The sequence below is a fragment of the Artibeus jamaicensis genome, unplaced genomic scaffold, assembly GCF_021234435.1.
Source record: "Artibeus jamaicensis isolate MK-2021 breed Jamaican fruit bat unplaced genomic scaffold, CSHL_Jam_final scaffold_1964, whole genome shotgun sequence".
NCBI lineage: Eukaryota > Metazoa > Chordata > Mammalia > Chiroptera > Phyllostomidae > Artibeus > Artibeus jamaicensis.
Window position 1 is genome coordinate 63,372,916 of NW_026522030.1, and position 9,934 is coordinate 63,382,849.

The 9,934-nt window shown below is 46.7% G+C and overlaps 1 protein-coding gene across 3 annotated transcripts in view; it reads left to right on the plus strand.

The window, feature by feature from the left end:
* The window catches only part of TEK (TEK receptor tyrosine kinase), a 107,915-nt gene extending 98,406 nt beyond the window's left edge, over window positions 1–9,509 (plus strand). For 2 of the 3 annotated variants that reach the window (XM_053656330.1, XM_053656329.1), the window contains exons 19-23: window positions 3,696–3,766; window positions 4,743–4,783; window positions 5,894–5,990; window positions 7,550–7,649; window positions 8,487–9,508. In XM_053656330.1, coding sequence (XP_053512305.1) covers window positions 3,696–3,766; window positions 4,743–4,783; window positions 5,894–5,990; window positions 7,550–7,649; window positions 8,487–8,561 — 384 coding nt within the window. In that variant the 3' untranslated portion in view covers window positions 8,562–9,508. Of the gene's footprint in view, window positions 1–3,695; window positions 3,767–4,742; window positions 4,784–5,893; window positions 5,991–7,549; window positions 7,650–8,486 lie in introns of all 3 variants that reach the window. The other variant, XM_053656331.1, reaches the window with a different exon arrangement.
* Window positions 9,510–9,934: the final 425 nt, after the last annotated feature.

Here is a 9,934-nt window from a genome sequence, read left to right on the forward strand (position 1 = left end):
CACACTAATGAAGAGTATGGCTACCCAAACTGCTGCCAGTCCGGCTTCGATAGCGGCGCTGGGCTCCTCGTTACAGGCACAGCATCCATTGTTTCATTCTCCAGGCTGCCCTGTGGGCTGGCATTGACTGGCACAGGGGCAGGCACATTGGTTTGGGGAGTGCGGAGGAGAAACTTCAGTCTTATCCAGGAGAGGCTCGAAAGGGTAAATGAAGAGCGTTCTCAGCTTGTCTCACCAACAACATGCCGCCACATCTGATTTCCCTGAGCAGCAGGCAGATGTGGGGCCCCAGGGTGGCAATTCCTGGAGCCTTTCCTTGTGTTCACAGGCCCACTCCAAGGGCTAGCTCACCCTTTTCTAGGTCCGATAAACATTACCTGGGCTCAGTTTTCCCAGGACTCTGCCAATTTTTGCAATGTAGAGGCTCCTTTTACTTTGTGGTTACCAAATTGACTCCAAAAGGCTCAGGTTTCTGTATTTATCCTCAAATTCAGGTTTCCTTTCTTTTCAATATACTTATTTTACTGGCTGACAAGATAACACAGAAACAATATTCAAGAATGTTTTGAAAAGGAAATGACCCATAGTTCGCTGCCTTGACACATTAAAAAAATTTTTTTTTTACTTAGTGCTTTCTGCAAGCATACGCATTTTTACAGTTACAGTCACAATGAACTTAACTATTTTGGACCTTTCTACTCTCTTTCCTGATAAGGGTTTGAAGTGGGATCCCTTTGGCTCTTAGAGACACCTCTCCGCCTGGCCTGGGTGCTTATCACAGGCACACTTTCTGAAGCCATAGGCACCTCCCTGAGGGCTAGTTCACAGACAATACTTGTTCCCTAAATTTTCAGAATTTGCCCCACTCAAAGCAGATGCTTCTCTGTTGGGCTGGTCTTAAAGAAGCAGGACCCACCGCTCACCCCTCCCCTCTGGCTGTCCCCTCTTCACCCCTCCCCTCTGGCTGTCCCCTCTTCCTGTGCCACTGGAAGCCTCCCATCTCCTGCACAGAGTTCCTTTCCTTGCCTCACTCCTGCATTTGGGCGATGCGGTGCCCTCGGTGAGGGGCCGGAGGAAGGAACACAATTTATGCCCACAACCTACCGTCTTGTTCGGATGCTTTCAGGTTCCCAAGGCAAATGCTGGTTTGCTTGCCATTTCAAAAAGGTCAGGGATTTATGCAGTCTTGGGGAAGTTAAGAGGAATTCTAGAGGAACCGAGCCTTGGGTTCAGGGCTTCAATCTATTTCCTAATGGCAGGGTAGTGTTCCCTGGTGGCATGGGGTCTGAGGAGGAAAGGTACAGGGATTGGAGAGGAGCAAGCCCCCTGCAAGAAGGGTGCAGTGTACAAAGAGGCCACCAGAGGGCAGAGTGGCTACCTTCTCTGTCCTACTGTTTAAGTCAGAGATTTTCAACTCTCACTGCACTTCAGAATCGTCTGGGGAACTTCTAAAAAACACAGATGCCAAACCCTACTGCTTAGTTATTCAGATTCAGTTGTTCTGGTGAGGCTTCTGTATCAATTTATTTTCCTTCCAGGTGATTCTAATATGGGAACCGTTGCAAACTAATGTACTGATTTGGGGTTTTATTTTCATTGATTAATATATGCATCCTCTCATAACCAATTTATTTTATTACAATATTTACTACAAAGTTGGGAGGTAAATGAGCCAGACCCAGCCTGCACCTTCAAGGAGCTCACAGATAAACACGTAATAAACAATTACAACAGGTAAACGTGCTGAGGGCCAGGAAAACACAGAAAACAACAGGTAACAAGTGCTCAGGGCCCCAGCAAAACAGAGAAAACACACCAAATTGAGCATGTGGGAAAACATGGAAGGCTCCCTGGAGGAGGCTGACTCCTGAGTTTTACGGTAGGTGTGAAATAGTGGAGATGTGAGAATGGACTGGATGTTCAGAAGGGTGCAGTATATATAAAAGCCTAGATGCAAAGGAAAGTATGAAGCACTCGTTAACTAGGTAATTCAATATGGCTGGAGTGTCATGTGAAAAAAAGGATTGTTAAAAACTCAGAGTTGGAGGAGGAAGCAGGGATAAGGTCTTCTGGAAGAACCACAAATTCCAGCTAGGGATTTTGGACTAAGCTAAGGATTTGGGATCTTGGGACAATAGGGACATTAAAGAACTTTAAGGAAAGGAACCCTGTGATGGGATTTGCTATTTAGAATGCTCATTCTGATTGTGGTATGGAGAACAGATCCTTAGGGAGGGAAACTGAGGCAGGGAGATCAGTTAAGAGGTGGTGGTCATCAGGTAAGAGATGACGGTGGCCAGAGAGCAGGAGGAACAGATGGAAGTGGAGACACCCAAAATAAGAAAAAAATGAGAAGGTGCACCTGGAAATTAGTAATTAGGAGGTATGAGGTCAGGAGCCAGCAGGTAAAGGAAAGCAAAGACAAAACAGAGAATGTAGACCACTCTTTCCATCCTTTAGCTGGGAAGGGGCAGAGAGCACTACAGCGACAGGTGGGGGATGTGGGGGGGTGGATGAACAGTAAAACAAGGTGGGCGTGTTGGGAATACTGAAGTGTAGATGTGAGAAAGGACCCTTTCATAAGTGAGCCTTAAAGTATGCAGTTACCATTTGGGGTTTATGGTCAGCTTTACATCCCGGCCACTTCACAAAGAACTGGGAGAGAATTGAGCATTCGGGCACAGTCCTGGGGATGGGGCAGGGCTGCTCTCATGGATGGGTAGCCACCTGGGAGAACACCTACTCCAGTTTCAGGGGGCTGAGAAAGATCCCCTAAATGCGCCTGATCTCGCCCCATCCACTGGTGAATGTGGCTGAAATGCCACCGTTAGAACCTGGACAAATCCCCGAGAAGAAGGTCTCTGTCTCTCAATAAAGGATCTTAGGGTCCCTGGGGTGCACTGATAGGAAGGGCGCCCAAAACCATAGTGAATTTGAGGAAATTAGGAATAAAACTCAGAAGTCACATTCCCCTATGTCTAGTCCCCATCCACTCTTCCCAGACTGGACTCAATTAGCCAAAAAATGGGGACAACCTAGAGGGAGTCAGGGAGAGGCACACAAAGGCTGTGTCTCTCATCCCATCTCCAAACCCAGTGTAAACTCATTGGCTAGAACTTTCTTCTCCTGGTGGTGTGTATGCAGCCTGTTCACTCTGGCCTGCCATGCTCTCTCCTCCCTGCGCCACCTGCTGACACCTACACATCTCAGAGAACCAAGCTCAAATGTCCCCTCCCCTGGAAATTCTTCCCCCACCTCCTCCAGGCACGGTGGTTCTCCTCACACCACCTGAGTCTTTCCCACATTGCAGTTTGATTCTTGGTGTCTACGCCTGTGTCTCCCCTTTCAAACCTCTCAGTTTCTCTGAGAGCCACAAAGTGCATCAAAGAATAAATGGATGACTGAGTACACACATACATTCACACTCACACACATACACTTTTCTCTGTGTAAACTGCAGTAGGACCCCTGGAGGTAAGTAGGACTCACATTATTTGCATGTCTTTGGATTTGAAAACACACTTGTGGTTGGAACTTAGACCAAACATCAGCTCCTGAGTCTGTCATTCTTTATGTCTGGGGAACTGCAAAAAGGGTGCCCTGTGGGCTTGAGTGAGCCAGAGCCTTGGGTAAGCTGCCAGCCTTGTGAAGGGGCCCTGCCCTGCCTAAGTGGTGTTTCACTTCGTTTTCTCCAGGGAAGGCTCCCAGTGCGCTGGATGGCGATTGAGTCCCTAAATTACAGCGTATATACAACCAACAGTGATGTGTGAGTAAGCCTCATAACTGAGGGTTTTTCCTTTTCTCCTCCAGAAAAATATACATCTGACAGATGATTATGTCCTTCTGAGAACAAAGCTAATCAATAAGCCCAGGAAATAAATTCATAGAATGAAGCCACAGTGCGGACAGTTTTCAGGGTGTGAGTCAGGGTGGCAGGTTTGGGGTTTCCTTTTGCTTGTCAAGGAGCAACATCGGTGGCGATGACTTGGTCTCCTGAGGAGCGAGGGGGGTGTTGGCCTTCCTGGCTCCATTTCCCAGACTGCACTCAGTGCTTGGGACCGAGGTCAGAGGTCAGAGGTGACAGGAAGGTCAGACAGGGAGACCGGCTCTGCTTCCGGCCTACAGTGGCCAGACTCAGTCTGCTGGTGGAAGGAAGGGTTGGGATTGACACTTAGGCCATCTTGCCCACATGCCCTATTTCCAGGAGGAAAAACTGAGGTCCAGAAGTTTGAGGGGACTTGTCCAGGGTTATCTCTTACACGGGGGTGGTGAGAAGGAGGCTGGCAATGGCTGTCTCCTCGGTGTGCACGGCGCCTTTGATCTGCTAGCCCACATCTCTGCATAGCTAGCTTTGAGGTGGAAATTGTCCCCATTTTTAGAACAATATACTAAGAAGGCTCAGGGGTTCAGTAACTTGTCCCAGGTCACATGAATATCATCAGGTGGCAGAGACTGGAGCAACCTGTTTGGCCTAGAATGCCACCTGCTTTCCATAGTATCACCTCACACTCCCTACCTAAAGTGAGTGGGGCTTTAGAAAACTATCAGCTCCCCTGTGATAATCCTCCCCTGGGCCTAGCGGAGAGAGATGCATGCTGTGTGATGGTCCTGTACCAACAAGCAGACAGTTAATATTTTCTTTTCGGACAAAAGATCAGTCATCCTCACTTTTTGGGAGGACAATGATTGTTTCACCGTTTTAATGCTTGCTTATTGTTGCTGTCCCTGTTTCCCACCCACAGATGGTCCTATGGAGTGTTACTCTGGGAGATTGTTAGCTTAGGTGAGTAGCCATGTCCCTCTCCCAGGAAAGGCTCTGGACAAAGGGACCGAGCCCTCCCTGGGCTCCCTCCCTGTAAAATCCCAGAGGGACCATTTGTACGTGGTGCCACCAGATGCGACTAGGAAATAGAGCTTGTGGGTCTCTGTCTATCAGTATCAGTGTGTTTGTTTCCTGTGTTTCTCTATATCTAATGTCATATGCAATAGTAAATCTGGTGGCCATGAACTTTGTGATAAATCCATTGCCTCTGCTTGTGAAAAGAGCTATTCCACGTTTATTTCCACAACTTTAAGGTGATAGTATTATGTAGCCAAGAAAAAAAATCACATTTTGAAAGCTATTGATTAACCTGTGAAAATGTGCTTGCTAAAAAAAAAATAAGGTGCACATTCATTATGATCCCAGTTTAAAAATATTGACACTTTAAAAAACCGGGAGGGTAGAAAAGCTATTATAGTTTTTCTTTTTTTTAAAGATTTTATTTATTTATTTTTAGAGAGAAGGAAAGGGAAGGAGAAAGAGAGGGAGAGACACATCAATGTGCAGTTGCCTCTCACATGCCCCCTACTGGGGATGTGGCCTGCAGCCCAGGCATGTGCCCTGACTAGGAATCGAACTGGTGACCCTTTGATTCCCAGCCCACGCTCAGTCCACTGAGCTACACCAGCCAGGGCTACTATAGTTTTTCTTGATGCTTTTTTATATTTCCCAAGTTTTCTACAGTAACCACGCATTGCTTTTACTGTATAATTAAAATTGGACAGTAACTATTGTAGCTAGAACAAAAATTACAAAACTCCATACTTCCAATTGGGAAAGACAGACACGTCGTTGGTACAATGGATGTGCTGTGTGTGGACAGATTGGGAAGAGAACTAGCCCTGTAAGTCAGGCATGGTGCCTGGCCCTCCGGTGGAAGGAATGGCCACACCTTAGTGCGGTCTGCAGAGTGAGTGCAGTGGGTTTGCTCAGAGAGGAAGATCACGCTGGATGCACACACCCCGCACACCACTTTGTTCTCCCAATCTTTTGGCTTCTGAGCCCCTGGGCAGAGGACTTTGCATTCTGCACCAGAGTGGGCTGAGGGCAGCGCCATTTCCTGTCTTCCAGGGGGCACCCCTTACTGCGGGATGACGTGTGCCGAGCTCTACGAGAAGCTGCCGCAGGGCTACAGGCTGGAGAAGCCCTTGAACTGTGATGATGAGGTGTAAGTTAGGCCTCTTCCTAGGGCCACTTGGTCTTAACCTTCCTGCTGCATGTTTTGTGAACAGACCGACTCCCATGAAGAAATTACCTGATTCGTGCACACACATGTGCACCTCCATGCACATGCAGGCACACACCGTGGAGATCACAAACAGGCAGGCACAAAGGGGCTGTTTAAACTGGGACTGTTAGGCAGGGACACAGGCTTTCCAGACACAGATGTCCAGGTGCTGATTCTTGTGAAGGTTGTTAGGAGGAAGGTGAACCAATGCAGAAAAGCTCTGAAATAAATTGATGAAATTATTCATAAATAGGTAAACGTATGGATAAATACATGGGGTAGCGATTTCAGAGCTATTACATTAAGGAAGATGGACTTTTCTTCATGGAATTTTGCTTCTATAGGGATTACTTTCTAGAGTAAGTTATTCTGGGGGAGAGAATGATTAACTTCAGTGATACCAGAATTCCCGCAACTTAGCTAAGGGAGCATCTGCCTAATTGGTGTAGTTTAAAGAGTAGAAGGCTCTAGGTTGAGTAAATAGTGTGTCATTATTGGACTAAGCCACTTCCAAGAGTGAAAGAGGGTGCTACTAATTCTGTTACTGGTACAAGAGACACAAATCTACTCCATCCTGGGCAACCCTGGATGTACCTGAACCGTCACTGGACCAAGTCTCCAAAACTCCACATTTTGAGATTCATTCCATGAGGAGTGAGACTTTTCAGTTGTTATGAAACTTCTGTTAAAGTGCAAACTGTTCTGAAATCTGTGACACCCGAGGCCCATGGGTGATAGTGTTCTGTGCACACAGCTTCCTCTGAGGCGTTCGCTCAGCGTGTGAAATCCTGACCCCACTCCCCCACATTCCGACTCAGTAGGTCTAGCGTGGGTCCCAGGAATCCGCATTCTGATAATGCAGGCAGTTCTAGCCACATCTGAGAAAGTACCGCCTTAGATCAGTGTTTCTGTGGCTACATTTATGGAACATGCAAGATGTGAATGAACAATGGAGGGGGAAAGGAGTTCTGTGTTGATTATCATGTTTGGGAAGTGTCGTGATAAACGCGGTTAAACAGATTTTTTGTTTGTTTATTTTTAATGGCAAGGCTTCTCAAGATTTACTGTGCTAATCCCTGAGATGGAGATGCGGGAGGTGGCATTTTGCCCAGTAATTTGAGCTCGAAGCAATTTTTTAAAAACTTAAACACTAAGATTGTGAGAGATAGAGTATCTTAAGGAAAATGCTGCCCTGGAAACATAACCCAGTTCTTTCCAGAAGATCAGAGTAGCTGAGACCAAGATGCTGCAGGGATGATGCCGTGGGGTGAGGGGGAGCGGGCACCGGATCTACTGGGAGAAGAAAGGGGACTCAGGTCGGGAGGTGGGAGGCCTAATAGAAACTTCCTCGGTCCCATTCATCTGTCTTCTGCTGGTTAAGCTTAACGACCTCATGTTGAATGGCTACATTCTCCTCTGGTTTCCATACCCTACCCTTGGCTGTGCCCAGGACTGCAGCACAGCCACAGAGTTAACCCTGTAACTCTTTGCTTTCAAAGGTATGATCTCATGAGACAGTGCTGGAGGGAGAAGCCGTATGAGAGGCCCTCATTTGCCCAGATATTGGTGTCCTTAAACAGGATGTTAGAAGAACGAAAGGTGAGTGTGGAGACCAAGCAGGGGCTCATTAATTGGAATTCCTTGTATGTGGTTGTTAAAAACAGTTGATATCATTCAACAGGTTCTTCTGGGCATAGCCCTCAGTATTATAGGGACATAAAAGGTGTGACCCCCAACTCTGAGGAAGTTACAATTTTGGAGGAAATAAGACCTCTATATGAGATATAGGCACACACAGAACATCATGTATATCTAGCTGTTTGAGTTGGAATCTTAAATCTTACCAGTCATGTAGCCTGACCCTTTAATTACATAGACGAGGCAACAGATTCAGAGGTAAAAGTGACTCACCCAAGGGCACAGGCACATGGCAGGAAGCACCGGAGCATGGTCCACAGTTCCCTATGGGGAGGGTCAAGAATTCTGCAAAAACTTCTAGGAGGCAGCCAGCTGTGCGCATCTGGAATTTAAGAGACTAATTTGAGGTTAGGGAAGTGGATTTGGAAAGTCAGCAGAACCCAAGTGGTGATTAAACGGAGATGTGGGTACAAGCACATGGGAGCTGGGGCCGAGAAGTGGACGGAGGAAGGAGCGTAGAGAGCTGGGCATTTCAGGAGGGGCCGATGAGAGACAATGTGAAAGAGAAGTTCAGAAACTGGGGAAAGTGAGAGGGTGAAATCTTACTGGCGAAAGTCAAGGGCTACATTCCAGAAAGACAGTCATTAAATACAGAAGGAACCGAGGGCAGGAATATGTCCCCTAAGTACCTAGTATTTGAAGTGAAACAAGCCGAGGACACCAGAGAATCACTGTAACTGCCCCAGGAAGGCGGCGCTGGGGCAAGCCTGTCTCTCTGAACCACTCTTGTCCTCCTAGACCTACGTGAATACCACACTGTATGAGAAGTTTACCTATGCGGGGATCGACTGCTCTGCTGAAGAAGCCGCCTAGGACGGACCACTGTCGTCTGTATATACTGTTTCCCCTTCACTGGCAGGAGAGACCCTCAATACCTTGATGCCAAGGAAGCAAACAAGCCTCTGCCAGAAGGGGGGGCCTAGAAAACTGAAGTGTACATATATTGCTGTATGTCTGGGGCTTTCGCCACAAAGATCCCCGCGTGTGAATCTGTAGTACACTTTGACTCTAAAAAAGAACTGTATATACTGTTTTGAGTAAGAATGTACTGAAATCAGAATGCCTGTTTGTGGTTTCATATGCAATAATATATTTTTCTAAATATGTGGATTTTAAAGGAAGGTGGGAAAGTACAATGACTATAATGTATAACTCATTATTGTCCTAGATATTTTTGATATTTACCCTTGTACTGAACGCTATAAAACGTTTTGCTGCATAGAAGTAAAATATTGTTAACAAACCTAACACTGACCCTCACAGCGCAGGTAAGAAAAGTGGAGGAGTTGTATGACTCTTAACAGGACATGGGTTAGCATTGAAGAGACTGAAAATCCACGGCACGTGGACCAGACTGCTCTGTCTCCCGTTGTCACCCTCAGTGACAGAAGCCACCTGCTTTCACTGGCACATGCAACAGCCTTGGTCCCATGTCTCCTGTGCCCAGTCAGTCCAGAATGTTCACCCTGAAAGCAGACTGAAATCTCATTCCTTACGTGCCTAAGGCCTTTCAGGTATATATAAATAAGTTTAAAAGATAAATTAATGGGATCTGGTTTTTGTTTCTCTGGAACATTGATTTGTGTATTTGAAGAAATTAAAAGAGGAGGTCCGGAGTTATACTGGGGAGACATGTGACTTTTATCATGTCAAATTAACATCCCTAATGTATTGCACATTGTAAAAACTTTTAGTTTTGACTGGTTGCACATTTATCATTTTATACAGTAAGTGAATAAATGTCTTGCCTACCTACTTGTTTGTCCAAGAACGTGTCTCATAGGTGTTTCCAAAGGTCTTCGCTGTACTTTAAGGAGAAGTCCCTCACGTGATCCTTCTCTCACTTGTCAGTGATGTGCAGGAGGGGCAAGTGCTGAGTATCCTCCACCAGGCAGGGTGTGTCGAGCCCACAGTTGGAAATGTCTTCCAGAAGGGTCCCACCGGCGAGTGCAGTTTCTTGTACCAAAGCAGCGCACCACTGCTAGTGCTCCTGTGTGAGTTGAGGGCCTAGTACTGGAATCCCTGTTAATTGCGTTACAGAGTTAAACAGTCAACACACCACATCAACTTCCACGTGCCTGCCATCTAATCAGCCGCCTGTGTTCAGAAATGATGACCAGGAACCTGGTCGCAGAGGCTCTTGGTTTACTGTAGCACATTCATGTGGAGACAGAGCAAAAAGCAAG